This window comes from Ascidia mentula, chromosome 5 (genome assembly GCF_947561715.1).
Source record: "Ascidia mentula chromosome 5, kaAscMent1.1, whole genome shotgun sequence".
Lineage (NCBI taxonomy): Eukaryota > Metazoa > Chordata > Ascidiacea > Phlebobranchia > Ascidiidae > Ascidia > Ascidia mentula.
In genome coordinates this window covers 1,114,041-1,133,810 of record NC_138570.1, presented here as the reverse complement: position 1 = coordinate 1,133,810, position 19,770 = coordinate 1,114,041, and the positions used below count along the sequence as shown (strand labels likewise).

The window sequence follows — 19,770 nt, the reverse complement described above, 5'->3', positions numbered from 1 at the left end:
GCAAATATTTTTTCACGCCTACAGGGATTACCATGCTTTGCTACATATAGTTGTGCGGAAGAATTTAATAAACATACTTTTTGGGTGACACTAATTAACGGGATAAGCAACCTGAGAAATCTATGGAAACTAAACCTGATTTACGAAGCTTAGGAACTACGAGAAAACACAAAATAAATCACGAACACAAATTAACGGGGCTTTGAAAAAATAGTTAAAAGGAACGGAAAGGCGTCTATGAGGGAAGTAAGGCTATTGGAGCGATGAGTGATGATTTTATTTAAAAACAAACTAATCGTATTTCCAAAATAGTGCGTTTATCGTATAATAGGGGCTTAGGTGCGATGCGCATACAAAGGTTGTGATTAATAAGTTACCGAGGTTATACGTCATACCGTGTTGCTAGAATAACGCCAGTTCCCTTTAGTAATTAACGTAAATAGCAACACAGCGGGTTTTTGTAATGGAAGTTTATTTTTGGAAACTCCGAAACTTGGTAAACACGAAGTGCAACCACTCAATAAGTTGACAAAAGTTTATGTTTTCAAACATCTGTGCAAGCATTAAACCTCTCTCTCGCTCATTCCATGTTTGCTTTGGCTAAACACAAACCTATAGGCTGACATTACGGCCTTTGCCAACTAATCACTTTTTTGTACAGGTCGGTTCTAAAGTTCATTCCCTCACAACTGTCTGACAATTCTGTGAGACTTCTTGCTCAAAGTCGTCGTGAAACCACAGTGTGACGTCACAAAGCAGAGACGCCGTTTATCGCGAAACAAAAATATTTTCACGTGGGGTTTAGGTCATAATTTTTTTTTTAATTCAAAAGTAAACGAGCGTTTCAGTGCAAAGAAATCAAGCAACTTGTCTGAAGCACTCAGCACCAACATAGCTGAACCCAACCTTGAATGATTACGACACAATACATGCCTATGACGCCACAGTGTGAAGCGTACAATCAGTCGGTTGTCTGAGCGACACGGGCAATAAATGTTCTCCAAAATGACGTCAACTAGTACGAGCTCATAGTGACCAATGTTTAAGTTGTACTGCTTTGCTGAACAAGGAAAGAAAAAAAGAACTGCTTTGCTGAACAAGAAATCGCGTGCGCAGGGCGACGCATTGTTGTCATCAGAACAAACGACGAGAAAGATCGCGTTTTTGCGGTTTGCGTTCGAATTTTAAAGAAAGGGCTGTATGAAAATACTCACAGTACCAATCACACACACCACTACGAACACGCACAGAAAAAGACGGTCGATCACCATGGCAACGTACTTCCAGTCTTCGCGGATCTGCGGGAAAAACACAGGAATTTATCGAACCTCTTTTACGTCACAGTGGGCAGATAATTATGTCATTGTGGTTGTGGGTTCCAACATATAGACACGGAACAGTCAACATTGACACTAGAATGGATAGAAGCTAAATATTTCAACAACATAACTTAGACTTTTCAAGGTTGTACAAATCAGGCGTTAAAGGAGGGTTGGCAACGGTTTAATTACACCTAAACTCATTAAACGGAATGAAATATTTGCCCTGTGGTGACCCCGCGAGGGGAGAGGGGATATTCTATATTGGGAAAGCCATTGTTTGTCAACTGGACATCTCCTATCTAAAGCTAATATAATAACATGTGGTTCTTTCTTTCAACCTTAAGAAAACACTACGTTGACCCCACGCTAAATAAAACACATTTACGTCACGGCTCTTACATTCTTGTTCTTATCCTCCCTGCGCATGTGGTCAGCAATAAATTTCACTCCCTCCAGTGCCGTTGTGGTCTCGTGACTGAAATGTTGCCCGGTTCCCCGATGACGTAATGCACTGCTGCCGGATATTTCCGTGACGTCAACGTTGTACATTGGCACTGTGGAGAGAGGGGGAAGGGGAACTTCAAATATTAGGTTAAGAGCATTGTTTATCGTAGAAGAGAAACGGACAAACCCGTATGAAAGATACATGTAATATCACATATTGGTGTAATATACCGAAAGTTTACTGGTGCTATACAAACTCCACGCATTTTACAGATTATTTTGCATAAATAGCCACAAAACATGAGCTTGATATCAACCCACAAAAGCGATCTTTGTAATGCATTTAATTATTTGTATTATGCCTTTTTTGTATATTTTCTGTAATAAACTTGGACATGAAACGTATACAGATTGAAACAGTGTCGCCGAGGAGTTATGATAAATTGAATGGTTTAGGCTTGTATCTTGGTCTGTTGTTTTGTATAGTCTGTTTCGAATAGCCACAAAAGAAAGGTTACTTGTTTAGAAAGTTTGCAATTGCACAAGCTAAACTATAACAACATCTGCCTCGCGTGAGCGATAAATTTTGCTTGATTCAAATCAAGAGCAAAATTTCCCGTCTTAACTGACTTTTATTTGATTCGTTATCTTCAATTTGGCATCCGCAACAATCATCCTGATCCGGTCTCTCCATCATGAGGAGCTTAGGGAGTTTGTGGAGGAAGACGGTCTTCATCCATGGAGTCATACTGTGGGTGCTTGGACACCGGTGATGGACGTTGAGGACGATAACACTCGCTACGATCGACAACGTGACGAGAACCATCGTAAACATGAGATATTTACCTGTGGTAAACAATAGAAGTTAACAGATGTAAAAGTTTCTATTTAAATAAGCGATAGCGATGATGCCTGTGAATAAAGGCGAAATTTTATATAATGAACAACGTCAAACAAACGACTTAGGATGATGTAGAAGTTGAGTTTTTGTCGGCCATAAAGACAACAGGAGACTCAAAGTACACAAACTTTCATTTGATTTAAAAGTCGCAGACAATTGTTAAACCTTGAAGCAAATTACATACAAAACGAGCAATGATATCGGTGATTTAAACCAACATATGTGTTAACCTTTAATAACAACATAACATTTTAGTTTAAAATCTGTAAAACGACGAAATGTGACGTCATCATATGTTTTATGTATGTTCATTCGTTTTTTTCTCAAATACACGCGAACACATAAACACGCATTTTTACCAATCAATGGAACATCCAATGAGGTCGGAGGAACGATCTTCGAGATCAGGAGAAGGAACACAGTGAGAGCCAAGAGGACAGAGATGCAAAGAGTCATCTTCTCGCCGCAGTCGGACGGAAGATAGAAGACGAGGATTGCGAGGGAAGTGATGAGGATGCAGGGGATGATCAGGTTCACGGTGTAGAACAGTGGCTTCCTCTTGATGATCAAACTGACAACAAAGTGGAATTTAATTACAAAACTTTAGATTAAAGAGGCGTTCGCAGATGGGGACGATCCTACGTTGGAATATCCGGTAGAATGGAAAACAATTCTGCGTTGTCTTTTACATTTCTACTCTACACCACCTGTAGTAATTAATACAGCTTTAATTACAGCTATCGCATGTATATTTTAATATGATTGCTATATTTACAAAAGTTGTCTCTACACATTTTCTGCGATCGCAAATGGCCAATGAAAAAATGACAATAAGGAAAAATGTCGACTTGCTTAGTAGCTGTAGGGTAATCTAGCCCTCGGTTAGGCATTGCTTATTTATCTGCGACAGCAAATTACTTTGGTTCGCATATATAATGAAGCAACAAGCCTCGGATTGAAGTCAGCAAATTTTATCTCCGCTATCACCTACTATAGGTTCGTTACCACACTGTAGTTCACAGTTTGAGCTTTTTTGAGGTGACAGCGTAAAGAAAAGACTCTCAGTTGCAAGGGTGATTTTTGTGTGCATTTTATTGCTTTTATTATTACTACTACGTAATTTTTGCAGAAACTGACGATGCTTACATAAGCGAAATCGATTTTTTGCAATAAAATCTCCTGACTTTAATCCGAGGCTTGTTGCTTCATTATAAAGGCAAAATGTCCTTTCAGTAAACAAGTCTAGGAGCCACAATATTTGTGCGGATGAAGTCGCAAAGAAGAACAATATATTTAAACATGTCACGCTCGTGATGTACTTTGAACAATCAGTTCTTACTGCTTTTAGTTCCCCCAATTAAATCTTGCGTGGCGTTGGTGTTTACCTGTACACGAGTGCTTGGTATGTTTTATCATTCGGGTTCGTCGTCATGACTCCGGGTGTTGAGAGAATGTCCCACTCCCCACTGGGTGTGAAATCGTCGAGGGTCGCGTTTGGGTTCATTATTTTCAATTCGATATCCAATCTATAAAAAGCAAATAACGTTGAGTCATTGTTGTACTTTTATTTAGCGCTTTTTTGTTTTGTTGTAAGTACTTTCGTTGCAAAACTCTACGAATAAACGTAGTTAGTTATAGCAGTGCAGCCAAGCATGTTACTGTTAGCTTTACTAGTGAAGTAGCCATGTTAATCTCTATCCATGAATTTTGTGTAAGTTGGGTTTCTGTTGGTTGGTTCCAAACTAGCAGTAAATATAACTTAGCAGTAAATATAAAAACTAGCAGTAAATATAACAATTTTCTACTAATTATCTTGGCAACTCAGCTTGGTGTGACTGTGGATGATCTTGTCGGCAAAACGGCTGGACAGACTTCCACTTTATGATAACTATACAATAAAAAGGTTTTCTACTAACTTGTTGTAAGTCCACGAGCGAAACTTCATTGAGCAGTTCTGAATGTCAAAGGGAAAGTGTCGAACTTTGATGTTGCAAGCGCTCTTGTATATGGCAGGTGGCATCCACGACACTTTTCCCGTGTGTTGAATGATCGCATTCGACTGGAGCGAAACTTCGTACGTTCCGTCCGCACTTTGTGGGAGAAACAAGAAATGTCGAATGTGTTTTACTTACCTTCAAAGCCAGCATAGAAAGTCACATTCTAATCAATAACTTTGTCTGTCCTCTCTCGGATACATATATCATTCTTTCTAAGATTTGATGAGGCCTTTCTTAAGGTTTTGCTTCTTTAGAGTTAGGGCTCAAATTTTGCATTCCCGTTCACTTTAACGCCTCTATTGTAGCTTTTTGTGAAATAGTGACAAATTTTAAGTTTACTGATTGGAATAAAATGTAGCCATTCAGTTTCATAATATTTAGCTTCCAGCCATCGAATGTTAATTAAACCACAAATAGGTAGATGACACAAGACATATAATACCTAACTGTTCTTGTAACCTGGAATAGGAGCTCTGCTACATCACAATTAGCAGCAGGATTTAATTATATGATGCATGGATTCTGTTGGTTATATGGCACGTACATAAGTGAGGTATACGACAAGTAACTGATATTTTACTGTTACTGACTTGTTATATAGAACCATATCGGGAAGCCATATCATGTCGGATGGAAGTTGGACTTTGGAAATGTTTGCAAAATCCTCTGGTTTCCAAGTCAAGCGATGATCCTGCCACACTTGAGGCAGCCATACCTTCGTTATCATGTACTGTTCGCGCTCGTTCTAGAATGGTGAAACAACCGTATCAACAGATTTTTTTATTACAGCGCCCCCCAAATTGAGCTCCACATAAAATCTAAAGGGTTCCATGAGCTAAACGTCAGAGTCTTTGACGGACAGGTGCATGTAACAACCCTACATGTACTTTATGTACCGATATTCCCTGGGCAAATGAGCTTATATTTGGCAAAAACTATATTGCAATAATGACAAAAATAAATGAATGAATGTTGAATTGAACCGAAATTTAACAGAAATTATAAAGGAATTAAACTCATAAATATTTATCGGCACTGATTAACCGAAAACAACACCAATTTACTTACAATGCCAATCAGTTGTGAAATAATAAGATCAAAATGGATATCCACGGTGTCCGTGAGGTTGATTGAAGGTCGAATGAGCTTGTTGTAACGATGACGATTGAGAAGATGACGTAACAATCGTTCTTCCGCGTGTATTCCAGAACATTCGAGAACTTGAAAACCAAGTGCAAAATTTATTTTATATTGTAGTTTCGAAAATTAGTTAGTAGCTCATTTAGTTTCACGCATCACATTTCAAGCACGTCAACCGGAAACAAAAACTACGTATTTATAACTTTAATGATAATGACTTAAGTCTTATAACAAGGTAATAATGTTGTTTTTGGTTTTTGTGGTGAATTTGTCCCGGAAATCTGTTAATTTGTCAAGAAGTTATGACACCGCAAGATTTACAAGTAACTTTTAATCGGGTAAAGCGATAAGGTATGGTTTTAGCTCTAAGCAAGTTGGAGCACACGTTTATAAAAACGTTGATGCTACACTTGGTAAAAATCAATACACAAACAATAGGTGCGTAATGCTAAAATGGTTCGGTCGATATTCTTGCCTCGCAATTTCCCAAATCAATCGCTTAATCAAGTATTCATAATTCTGCAGCCGCGCAAACTTTCTCACCACAAAAACTCGTCAATGTGATCAAAATAATCCATGTGTAGACAGTCAACATTTCGACTTTGTTCTGTTTTTCAGTTATCTTAATACAACAAGTAACGATTCCATTCCTGTATGACCGCAAACGTTAAATTATAAAATGGCGTGAACTGAAATATTAAAAACTAATCCTCTGGTAATTGAGTCTCCCTTTTTACATATGGGAATAACGCTCATTATCTCCAGTACGTAAGACAAACAAAGTAGGACAGCTATTAATCCAGTAATGCAATACTATACTGTGAAGTGCCCGCGCACTATTAAATAATTGACTTAAAATACACCACTCAATGCTTAGTTTTCATTATTACTGTTCTGCATCTCGGTATCATTCTACACTCATTCAAAACACACACAGCATGAACCCTGGGAGAGCAGGAAAGCCAGACGTATTGCCACACTACTTGGAAGTGCAGAAGCCATCAACACCCTCGCGCTTATCACTTTGCTAATCGCAGAGCACTGAGAGTCGATTGCCTTCCGCAGATGCCTACACTCTGCGCACTCAGCTAATTAAGGTTGGATGTTTCAAAGCATAAGCTGCAACTCGCGCCTAAGGCGTCAAGACAAAAACAGCTTTAGGGAAAAATGAAAGACACAATGCGGTTTTCACGTTCACCAGAAGGCAATTGTTTTCAACATGCTTGTAACGCGTTCCAAAAGTTGCACAACTTGATTCGTATGAACGAATAAACCTTGTTGTGTCCGTTCAACAGTTATAAAATCAACATGTCTCACGAAATGACAGCTGTTAAACATGCAAAATATAGGCTATAATTATACTAAGATATGTATTTGTATTGACAGTATATGACGTTTTCTAAAATATTTCGTCTGTCTTGTTCTTGGTCCAACAATGCAAAAACAGCCTTAAATATCTCTGTTCTGACACAACGGCAAATTATGTTTATTTACTCCCTGTGGACAACTTAGAGTCGTTAAAGTCCACCCATATTCCAATAATGTCCTGACTTTCAACCTCTACAGATGGTGGGGCAGATTCTTGTTGATTCCGTTCGGCACGAACCTCTGCTCGATATGACAGATGAAACTTTCAGTTCATCCTCTGGGAATGAGGATTGCCGGATTGCCAAGTCCACTTATTCCCTATGGACTGCGTGTGAATTAACACACGGCCTATGTGCTGTTGCCCATGCCTGAATGCTTATCGATAAAACATCGATTGATACAACGCAAGATTTCGATAACTTAAACGTTGTTGCCATGGCATGCATCCAACTTTTACAAGGAGCGTGGAACTTGGCCAAAAATAAACAAAAAAAATAATAAAAATATACGTTACTTATGATTTTGTTAACTTTATACTGGTTGTTTTGTTTATTTCGATAGAAAAAGTTTTGTATGTTTATAAAAACAAATGTACATCCAACCTTGTGGTTATAATGCAGTTTTGATGAAAAGAAACGTAGCAATAAACGTCCTTGGGTCATGCACAAGTTTACATGTAGTAAAAAGCGATGTTCATAGATCTACCAACAGCGTATATACGTAAGCCCTAATGTTTCATGCCGAAGATATAACGCTACTGTTAACAGACGTAAACAAAACCAAACGATTCTCCCACGTCTGCGATCATCATCTGTTGAATGATTGACTATGTCTGACGTCACAGGTGTTTCCAAAACATCTGCTTTCTAGTGATGTCAATACTGTACTAAGGGTTGCCCTACCGTGCTTGCTTTTGTTCCAATGCTTGCTTAGTTATCTTAACCTAAACGTGCTGATTTCAGTAAATGCGAGTCTTTAGTTATGTGACAGTGTGGTAGATGTTTATACACGCGCCACGATTTCGTTGGAAGTCTTTAAAATGGACATAATGCTGACGTAACTAATGTGAGCATCCATATTCGGCCAAAGTAACTAAAATATTTTCAATTGCGACATTAAAAAGTATCTTGATTATTTTCTGGTTCAGGCCAATGGTAACCCTGATCATAACGTTGGTATTTATTCTTCGTAGTATTCGCTCCAGCTTGGTAAATTTGCATTAAATTTGCTCAGCATCAATCGTAACATATTAATTTGTAAGCCTTAGATATTTATAACGCGTTTTTCATTTTTAGAAGCATTTCGAAGATCATTCAGTTTTAATGATGACAAGTTTATTGAAGAGATGAACGGTTTCAAGGCTTTAAAGGTGCACACAAGACAACAAAATAACTCAAAGCCATTCGGTTTAAGTAAGGCACAACTAACTACAGTGAAAAACATCACTTGTCCAATACACACACGGTCCACGGGGTTTGGAATGTACGATTTACGTGTATGTACAAAGTGTAACAGTGGATATGTTTAGTTAGATAAAGGGGCTTAAAATAGAGCAGTACAGTAACCTGCTGTTAAAACAATTCCTTCCACCGACAGTACTTAGATTGTTTATGTTTTAAGAGATAACTTTGTTCAGTCAAAATGGTGTGGAAGAATGAATTACGTCAGGATTATGAAAGAGCAACCAACGTAGTTACGTAATCACAAAATATAAAAACGTGATTTTTTTTCCATAAACACAACTCGGGAAATTTTGTTTAAATAATTCGCCAAGCTGCGAATTTCACGATGCGAAAGAAGTTGATTTGAACCAAGTTGAAAATCATCACTGGCCAAGCTAAGGGGAATCACCCAAACTACGACTGCCACACGAAGAGCTACTAAGTGTCGGTAAAACCAATTTGATGTTTGGTTGTAAATCAAGGCATGGCAGAGCAGAACAACAGCGTTACAACTAAAATATTACTATTTACAACATCAAGAGCCACTAACAAAAATTTTAGCAGGCAAGAAAAAACATTCAACCATAAAAGTAAAGCAAAAAGGTGTAGGAACAAGACAGCAACCAACTCCTAGCAGAAATAAGATACCCAGCTTTACATTGTGACGTAATAAGTACAAACAAACTGTTTTGTTGGTCACAAACATTTAGAATGAATCGTTTGAGAGCCTACTGTACAAAACAAAAAGGCACATAATTGTCCAGAGGAAAACATGTGGGAAAAAAGGCAAAGTATGAAAAGGATATTTGAAAAAGCGCACGGAGGCGGATGATAAAAGTAAAAGATTGACATAATTTCAAGAAAAATTCACGATTTGACCTAATGGACGGTGATTACAAATTTAAATCGCTAAAGAAAGGCGCAAACAAAGCAAGAAACAACAATATCATTTCCACCAGCTAAGCATTGACACAATTTTCTACAGATGAAGAAAATATACAAGATAATGATTAAGTGCGAACAATAAATAATTCCCGTAGTACGGTACGCTAGTACGTTGATGATGCAAGTCATGGTGATTGCTCCAATGGCCAATCTTTCCACATTTGAAATTAGTCTAGTTGTAAAGTCTGGCAATGGCCTCTAACGGCATTTGGTGGCATTTGTGCGGTGCAAGCATTTACTTCCTTCTAACCAAGCGTTGCGAAATTATTGTTTAAAACGCCTAAGCTACAGATCCACCAACTAACAGATGGTGTAAAAACGCGGTAAGTGCTGGAGTCTGCAACAACTCCAACCAGGAAATGACGTCGTAGAAAAAATAGGCAGAGGCGTAAACTGTGGCTTACTGCGTTGACGTAGGGACGGAGGCATGCGAGGGCGGGCGGTCATTTGATCACGTGATTAGAATGCTCCCTCGCCCTGCTCTTGGTAATGAGGTTCGGTTGCAGTGAAATAATCCTCGAGGAATCCCTGGAAACATAGAAATCTAATTGGTAAACGTTGGTCCCTCCACCAAAATACATACATAATGCGGTATGTTTTGGTTTGTATTAATTGGTCAACAAACTTCTAAAAGATACTGACGATGTCTGTTAGTAGGTGAAATATATATAATAAGACCTATTTGTAGGACAAACGATTTGTTTTGTTTTTGACAAAACCATTAAAACTATTTTAGTAAAACTTTGTCGCCGTAAAGAACACAGGAGATTATGGTTAAATGTTTAACTTTAAACGTAAACCGTATTTTTTTCTAAAAAGCTACGTTTATGAATTTGTTGTTTTTATGTAGGCAGAGCATGCTATAAACACACGGTAGTTTCAGAATTTACTGCACGGACCCAAGGAGATAGTATGTGAAAAAAGGTGTTATCACGTTTCCAGCCTATCAGAGGAAAGCACCGTGCAAGGAAAGTACCAGGACTCCACTTTGTTATCTTGGCGTTGAAATTAAACAGATGGTCGGGTGAATACACACAACACACCCATGTATGCTGATCAACAAACGATAGGAGCCCAGCATGGTCTTGTATTGTGGATTAAAAAGGGATCAGATGTATTCGGGTGAGTCTGCTAGTTAGCGATAAATGGTGGCCTATTAACTATCATTGAAGGTAATTTGAGGCTCAAAGGCCGATTTTTTTCACAAAGTAGCTGATATAATGATGTAAGTGCACAACATTAAACCTATTGATTTTGTGTGAAATAACTATTTTTAACAAAAAAATTTTGGTTTTATTCCTATCAAAGGTTAAATATTTTCAGTGGTATTAATGTGACCGGAGTGTTTCGCCATGAAATTCATTGACCAAGATTTAAAACGCATTCAACTTTAATCAGTAAAAACCACCAAACAAAAGCCCGAACGCGTCGTCACCTGAATATATTCGAACGTCGGTCTCTGCATTTCGTCTCTGTGCCAACATTGCAACATGAGCTCGTATAGAGAATCCGGACAGGGAGGGTTGGGTGGAGGAATTGGGGGTTTTGGCATTCTGTAGCCGGTCTCAACACGCTCTAGTACTTCCCTGTTCGGCATTCCTGAATCACAAAAAATGGCTGTCAATTCAGCAGGGAGTGGGTCGAAGGTATGAATTAGCATACAAGATTGTGGCGATTATGGGCAGCTTCGTTTCACATGAATAGAAGATTCTTGGGGAAATCTTGAAACCGATAAACATTCCCAACAGCACATGGCATGTACTGGCAATTTATTGCGACTTTCAAAGCCCCCATTTCACCATGTATTCAAATCGTACATGCACATCACTTTGCGTAAACCTAAAATTGTGACGTCACAAAGATAGTGCAATTTAACAACACTACGAACGTTCGAAAACACTGCAAGGGCATTGTTGCCTATTGTTGAGTTATCATTGTTGCCAGGTTGTGGTTTAAAGCAAGCAAGAGGTCAGTGACCTATCTGCATCTTTACTTCCTCATGAGACGGTTTCGGTTGCAGCCCTGTAGCCACAGCCCTTTGTGTTGCCAACTTATTCTTTCCTGTTAGCTCTCCGCCAATCAAAGCAACAGAATTCAGGTCTGCCTCAGTTTGCTTTGGCTTATGTTTAACTTTGGCAAAACCACAGAAACAAACATAGGATCCCAATATGGGAGATTTGCAAAAATGAACAACGATTTTGTTCAAACACACGCACTTTCACAGCAGCGAAAAAGCAATTGTAAAATACTGTTCAAATATACGGTATTTCTGCTCTTGTCTTTTACCACACTGGGTTGTATGTCTGTGGGAACAATTTATTCTGTATATGTGCAAAAAAGGCCATAATATTTGCGAGCTGCAGACAGGGTGTGTACACGCACTGTTTCGACCAGTTAGGTCTATATTGCATTGGTGTTTTTGCCTTTTGCCCTATCGGTTACCAAGCAGATTCGTTTGGCCATAGTGCGCTCCACAGTGGTTCGTCTCTGTTGTTTGGTACTCAGTATAGGGTACCCAACAGATCGACGTTGGCCGAAACGGTACCACAAAGTGGAATTTAATGTGCCTCCTAGTGTAGAAGCTAGCACAGTGCCACTTCAACAGCTGCACTGATGAGACCTTACAGGTCGAAACAGTGCGTGTACACACCCTGTCTGCAGCTCGCAAATTTATTCTGTAGTTTCTTACCTGGGTATGGAATTCTTCCTTTGGTTACAATTTCAGTAAGCAGAACTCCAAAACTCCACACATCTGACTTGATGGTAAACCTCCCATGTGTTGCTGCCTCTGGAGCAGTCCACTTGATTGGAAACTTTGCTCCTGTGTGATGGGGGAAAACATTACAAAATATTCTTATGTCAACCTATTATGGAGCACATGTGATGATAAACAATATATGTTTTGAGCAATGAAAGCTTTTTCCAATGTTGCAATGTTTCTAAATAAACACACAAGCAAACCGCAACATGAAAGGATGACTTGGGAATTATTCCCAGGATGAACAAAACAACATTTACATATAAGGTCATTTTGTAGGTTAAACACGTTGTGTGCAAAGAAAAACCACTGGATAGAGACCATGGGGTATACTGACATTTAACCGACAACTAACAGACACAGAACACACTTGCGTTGAATTTTGGGTATGGTAGATGTTAAGGAGTGTTTACCTTGGTGAGCATTGTACTCATCATCCTCAATCAATCGGGCCAGACCAAAATCTGCAACTTTGCAAACCTGGTTTTTGCCCACCAGAATGTTGGCAGCTCTCACATCTCTGTGGATGTAGTTATTCCTCTCGATAAACGCCATCCCAGATGCAATCTACATAATTTTGCATGCTTATACCTTTACTTATAAATGTAAAATGATTTAAGATTTGCTTAGGCATCTTGTATGAACCACATTTAAAAGACAAAAATTCTGTGCAAATTTTGTAATGATCTGTGCAGACATTGCATGTATTGCACCCACATAATATTAACATCGTCTTTATCACTTGATGACACTACACAAACCCACTGCGTGGGCATGAACAAAATATACTGAGCCTGCTGTGTGACGAACGTGGTAGTGTTCATTTAATCAACTATCCTATATATGACATATGTTCACCCACTGGCCTTAAGTAACCTGAAATATGAACCATGACAGCTACAACACAAAACCCATATCAAAAAGAGCAAACATTATACACCACACACTTTTAAATCAAAACTCAATTGTTAACTGTGTAGCTTTTGAGAACAAAACAAAAAAAAATACAAAGGCATTAGCCACAGCCACAAGCTATTCCATTACATACAGTTCTACAGTATTAACTCGTTACATCAAATTAGGTGGAAAATTTCCACTTCATTGACCAAACCCATTATAGTGCAGTGATGGGTGTGACAAATATAGATGGAATAATCACCTGAGCTGCCATATCAATTTGGTCAATCAAGCCTGACTGTCTTCCTGGTCCGTCCTTAAGATAATCAAGCAAACTTCCGTGACACATAAACTCTGTTACGATGTAAATCGGCTCAGTCGATACCTATAGGAAAATGTTTAATTTTAATTCTAAAGCAATTGACCTGCTAATGAGACTTGATTTTGTTGTCTTTACAAGCTGCTTTTAAAAATAGTGAATGGATTTTGTGATAGATTATGGTAACATACAAACATTTTAAATCCTTTTTGGCATAAAAATTTCTGGCCACTTGGTTGACAAATTAAATAAAAAGATTGTTTAATACAACATACTGACACTATAGACTGATACGGCACTTTAATAATTTGATGCTGACACTAGAAACTAAAAAAAAACAAATTTAGTTGGAACGCCATTTTTAGTGTGAAATGGTCTGATTATTACAAGAACAACCAGATCATTGACAAAAGGAACCAATTTTTTATGTACATTCATGCAAACAGAGACCACAAAGTCAACATTTTCCAAAATGAAAGTAATTCAATTTGTAACAAGATGTTATGAAACAGATTTACAGGGGATGTTGAGCCAACAAGTACAAGAGAATTCATACCACTGCGTAGAGATTAACCAGTTTTTCGTGTCGGAGTGTTTTCATTATCTTGGCTTCTTCCAGGAAAGCCTCGGGGGACATTGTTCCTGGTTTTAGTGTTTTTATGGCCACCTCAGTCGTTCCATTCCACAGACCTACCAATTATTTAACAGTGTTATCTGTTGATCATAAATTTATACATGGTTAAAGCGAAAGTGGCAGAGAAACATGTAATGGGCAGGGAGCAAATAAAACATTCTGGCTTAAGAACATTCTGCATTTAATCCATAAATGTTAAAAGCTTTTGTGTGTCTCATAGTAATTTATTTCCTGACATGTAGCCGGCTGTGGTAGGGACAACCTTTTAGACCAAAACTAGTTCAAAAATAGTAGCTAGTTAAAGGCACATTTGGTATGATTAACAGACAGCTGTTTCTACATATTTTATTTCATTAAAGTTCATTGGGAAGTACTTGCTACAAACCACAGAAAACCTTCACCCACCTTTCCAGACTTCACCAAACATGCCAGCACCAAGTTTCTTCTGCAAAGAAAGTTGCTGTCTGTCGATTTCCCAAACGTCCCTGGCAATCGTTATCGTCTGCGGTTGATCCCCGGGTGGGCAAGCACTTGTCAAACGACAGCACAGACCATCTGCCTTCTCTGTATAAACAATAAAAAAAAATTAATCCTTATGTTAAGTGAAAAATGTCCAATTGAATGGAAACACACAATTTTATACGCCCACAGTATGTATGTATGTATTTCTATGTTAATTCCAATACAGCGATCTTGCAGGTCTGCCAGTAGGACCTTGGTTCGAACTGATCCAAATTATTTTACACAGTATGTAAACATAAACTGAAAAATAAATTATATTATATAAAATGTGTTCATAATTTTTTGAGTATATGTTTTCTTCAAAATTGTAAAAATGTTTTCAAAAACCTTTGTAATGTTGAACAAGTTCTGTCAGGTTTCCAAATTGAGCTCTGGTTGTGATGTAATAGCCACCATTGTCGAGTTGTCTGATGCGATAATGCTTCACAATCAAACCCTTTTGTGGGTCTTCATCGCTAATTGAAAGTGAATAGGCTCCTGTAAAGCAGGGGTTTTACACATTGTATATGGTTAAAATTTAATTTGGTTTTATTTATAATCTCTCCATTAAATGAGGCCAATATGTAAATGTTGCCACAGTATCAATTTGATGAAAATGGAAAAATATTATAAATTCCAGGAAGCAAACAGTCTCCATTTTGCCAGAGTGCAATGCAAAATTCAATGTGAAATTTCATATTATTTACTTATTGCATCGCAATGAGAAAAGAAAATAACCTTTTTTTTGTTAAGAAAGTTTAAACCACGCCAGCTTGTTAAATTTTTGTGGTAAGAATTAATTTTACTTTCGAAACTTTGCAGTAAGAAACATACAGACATGCATACTAAGCCATTTCATTTACAGACCAAGCTGTAGTTTACCACTTATCTTTAAACCCATGACAAAAAGGCGGCAACCCTATTTCCTGGTTAAGGCCAGAGCAGGCAAAGATTCCACAAACCTGGGGCGGTTTCACTTTCTCTAATCATGAAGGTTCCTCTCGAAGAGCGATTGTTGATCAAAGTTCGCTCGCATTCTTTACGACTTATCTTGCCGAAAAACCAACTGTCAGAAGCAAAGTGAAAGTGGTGTTATGAATAAGATTTGACATTGCGCAGACAATGACAGATGTTGAGCAAATACACACACGCTAATTTGACATATTTGTCGAAGCATAATTTTTTGATAATATTGGTAAAAGAATGGTGCAGCAAATACCATATTGGTCAAACATTCTTTTTGTTAATTAGTAAATATATACTGTGACATTCTTATTACAAAATCTATTTTTAATCTATGTGAAAACATATATTTACAGAAAAAATATCAGTTAAAAATGTCGATATGATTTCTTACATCCGGATCATAATGCAATGTTAATATCAAACAAACGAATGTAGAACCTCAAACATTTCAATATCTTTAGACCCGGTTATTTTACTTACTCCTCACAGTCGAGTCCACCCATTGGTGCGACATAGTTGCTTGGCACGTAACCTTCTTTGTATGAAGTTGCTGATCTTGCCAACCACCAATCTCCCTCACTACAACAAACAAAACAATCTAATTTTTGGAGATCAGTTTATGGAGGTATAGATCTTGGTATACTTTTATTTTATCAATAAATTAAACGGAAAACAGATGGTGCTTTGCACATTTGATACAATTGTCAGAAAATTACTTCACGTAATTGCACACCTGTTTAGAATAAAAAGTTGGTCGCCTTTCACAAACGACAGATCTTCACTGGTTCGTGCATCATAGTCATACATAGCGACATATTTCAAAGCACCTGCATAAACACAGAATAATCATTAGAATCAGGGACAATGCTGCGGAAATCATTTTTCCTGCAGACCTGGAGGTGCTGGGGGCATTGCACTTTGTGACTGTTGTTGGAAGGGACTCTGTGGTTGTCCTGGATGATAACTGCCCTGTGACATAATTTGGCCAGGCATTTGATTTGTCTGTATCTGATGCATCGGAACATTTCCAGACTGGTTCATGGACTGGTTGGTTTGTCCGCTTTTGTTTGTGTTCCCATCTTCTGTCGTCCGACAAAACAGACAACCAAAACATCGCCGAATCATGTTTAATGATTAAGAAACAATTACTATTAAAAATAGTGTTTTTCTAACAGTCTAATTTCCAAAACTGTGGAAAACAAACATACTATGAAACACCCTAAACATTACCTGATGACATAGTGCAACATAAATCACATACCAAGATGAATGCCCATAGCAACATGTTATTATTGCAAAGTACCAAGGTCTCTGGCAACAGTCTAACTTTAGTCCGAGAAACCGAAAGTGAATAAGTCTGTGTTTGGGTAAGTCCTTCCCTCAGTTAAAGCAAATATTTGGTTAAATGTAGAACATGTAGCTGCACCGCTTTACCAGACTGTCAGTTGCATACTTCACTCAATGTGTTAAAGCACTACATTGACAACATTAACATTGATTGTCATACATGTCCATGCAGTACAACACCCAAGTTTTAAGCAAATTTACAACCATTTACATAAACATACAATTCATCAAACGGGCAAACACAAATCCTTCATATCTATCAGTCAAACCAAAAAATAAAACAGGCTTCTACATGTAGCTGTGGTCTATGTGGGCTTATGACGTCAAAACAACTCATACTTCCTGATATACAGATTTTCTCTCTTTCTGTCGACATGTCTACTTCTCTTCAACTTCATGGTTCCCAGAATGGAAACTTTGCATGATAAACAGCTAACATTCAATGTTGACTTAATAATGTCATTTGATTTCTACCAAGGAACAGCTACATCGTTCCCAATACCAGGAAAAAGATCAGTCACTGGTTTTGTTGTAGTTAATGGAACAGAGTTACTTGTAACAGGAAGTAGTGGCAGATTGTATGAGCATGCAGATGCTCGAACAGTGCGTGTGTATGCATGCTTGTGCCACTCAAGAACTGTGACTCACAATCAAGGAGAAACTGCACCTAGACGTAGTTTCAACCTTTTCTTCAATATGCGAAAGTGGCAGTACTGCTGTAACAATGATTAACTGCCACATCCTGTTGTTTATAATAGAGTGCAACATGATGCTCAGTTCTGCTGAACAAAAAAAGTAATCCACACAAATTTGAACAGGCCCTTGCACAAAAACCCCCTTTCTGCACACCATAAAATAGCCCACATATTTACAAAATCCCTTAATTGTGCTTGTTTGTTTGTTTAAGGAGACATTATTGAGTATAATTACTATTTACGTTAGCACTTAAACACAGCGGTTTATGGCAATAAACTGCTTTTTGGTAAACAGGTAAAAATATCTACATATACTATAACTAAATTTAAACACATCTATAATTTTACACCATTGCATACAAGTGAAAGGTTTCAACTTATACCAAAAAAAACAAGGTATAATAACACAGAACATGTGACAGTCACATGAGCTAAGGTCATTGTTGTTACAAGCAAACTCAAGGGTTAGAACAGTCATAGTACATAAAAGGTCAAATGTTTTTTATAATTGTACGTTATTTTAGAAATATTTATCAAAATTATAAATCAGTATTACTTTTTTACTGAAGTTCTTAACAGCCCATTTGTGCAAGACTTTTCTATTCAAGTCAATAAGACGTCGACAAGGAAGCAGACATGGACGTAGCTTACAGGTGAGTCATGCCATGCATGTATGACAAGCACATTGCTCACAATAAACTATGCACAATTGGGAGTTTCTGATGTGGTGACGTGCATGACACTTAATGCCATTAGACAAGTACTTAATAGTGTTTAAATTTCAACCTTTTTAGAACAAAGCACAATTTTCCTTACCACAATGAAAGAAATGTTTACACAACACTACATTGCAATGACAACTTCTTCGTGAATTGAAATTTATTAATTAAAGTATAGCACCGATAATTGTAGCACTAAATTCAGTTTGTAAGTTTTACAGAAAATGCTAATATGTGAAACCATACAAGCTACAAAAGTAAAATTATAAAACTTAAGTCACATTTTAACAAAAGCACTTGACTTTAAATACACACTTTAGCATATTTTTACAAAACGCATTTATATTTCATTTCGACTGATGTAGATATTACCGAACGGTCTTATCCTTGTGCAACAAAGTCATCAAACACCGATAAATTATTTTTTATTTTCGCAACAACCGTTACAAAAAATTACGACTACGTTGCTGTTTATTATCACTAATATATTAAGGAGTAAACCAACTTGTTCACATTCTGCAAAGTTTGTTTTATTTAATTAAAATATGTGAACGCCCGTACACAAATCTAAGCTGAGCTGTCCGCGAAACTAAGTGGGAACTACTACATAGGTGATCACAACAACCAACTATCCAAGCGTAACTAACGTATTATTTCCTCAGTCTGAATTATGACGTCACAAACAAACCGGATGCGTGGATGCCCTCGCGCAAGAAGCGTTGGTGAGTTTGCAAATATCCAAAAATCTAAAGTAAAGGATTGACCCACGTGTCAAAAAACGGGTTCACTAAGAGTTGTTCAACGTCATTTCGGTTGCGATGAATGGACGTCAAAATGATTCAAAGCATGACTTTCGTTGGCATCATTAGGAAAACAAAAACTCGAAACCATTAAATGTTGCCACCCCTTAACTTTTGCCACGTTTGGAAAACAATAACTTAATCTTCGCAAACCACCCAACCGAACAAATGGACTCTACCATTTCTGCAGTGGTTTGAATTTGCTCTAGACCTGAGAAACACGTGACTTCTAAATCGCAAAGTGAAACGCATCGCGCTTACAACACAATGGTCCATTGTTCCAATCCCAAGCGTCTTCATTAGATTCTTCATGGCACAAGATCTTTAAAATGACTTTAATTTGGTTGCATACACCACATCCTTGTTTCCTGCTGACATCAGTGTTTACACCGGTTTAAAGTTTGCCAAAGAACAATGGAAGCTTATATCGTGAAAGATCTATAACTTTACGTTTTATACATGCATTTTCAGGACCGGTCCTTGGTCAAATCGAATGTATATTTGATTTCAGCAAATCGAACAAAAATCTTCCCGGCGCAGGGTGGTGTATTCTCTATAACAAGTTTATTTAAGTT

The 19,770-nt window shown here is 37.7% G+C and overlaps 2 protein-coding genes across 2 annotated transcripts; both read right to left on the bottom strand.

The window, feature by feature from the left end:
* Positions 1-809: 809 nt before the first annotated feature.
* Positions 810-6,469, bottom strand: LOC145901779 (neuronal acetylcholine receptor subunit beta-4-like). Its single transcript, XM_082989559.1, has 9 exons — positions 6,348-6,469; positions 5,733-5,884; positions 5,255-5,409; positions 4,584-4,757; positions 4,053-4,193; positions 3,027-3,238; positions 2,397-2,612; positions 1,722-1,876; positions 810-1,298 (listed from the first exon to the last, which is right to left on the bottom strand). The coding sequence occupies exons 1-9, from the start codon at positions 6,397-6,399 to the stop codon at positions 1,185-1,187; spliced, it is 1,371 nt and encodes a 456-aa protein (XP_082845685.1). The 5' UTR covers positions 6,400-6,469; the 3' UTR covers positions 810-1,184.
* Positions 6,470-8,495: 2,026 nt separating this feature from the next.
* On the bottom strand, positions 8,496-16,819 carry LOC145902593 (tyrosine-protein kinase Src-2-like). The gene is made up of 12 exons (XM_082990627.1): positions 16,528-16,819; positions 16,368-16,461; positions 16,115-16,213; positions 15,631-15,734; positions 15,017-15,166; positions 14,573-14,731; positions 14,090-14,223; positions 13,477-13,599; positions 12,731-12,884; positions 12,249-12,380; positions 10,995-11,158; positions 8,496-10,087 (listed from the first exon to the last, which is right to left on the bottom strand). Exons 1-12 carry the CDS (start codon positions 16,757-16,759, stop codon positions 10,019-10,021), a joined length of 1,614 nt encoding a protein of 537 aa, XP_082846753.1. The 5' UTR covers positions 16,760-16,819; the 3' UTR covers positions 8,496-10,018.
* Between the last annotated feature and the right edge of the window lie 2,951 nt (positions 16,820-19,770).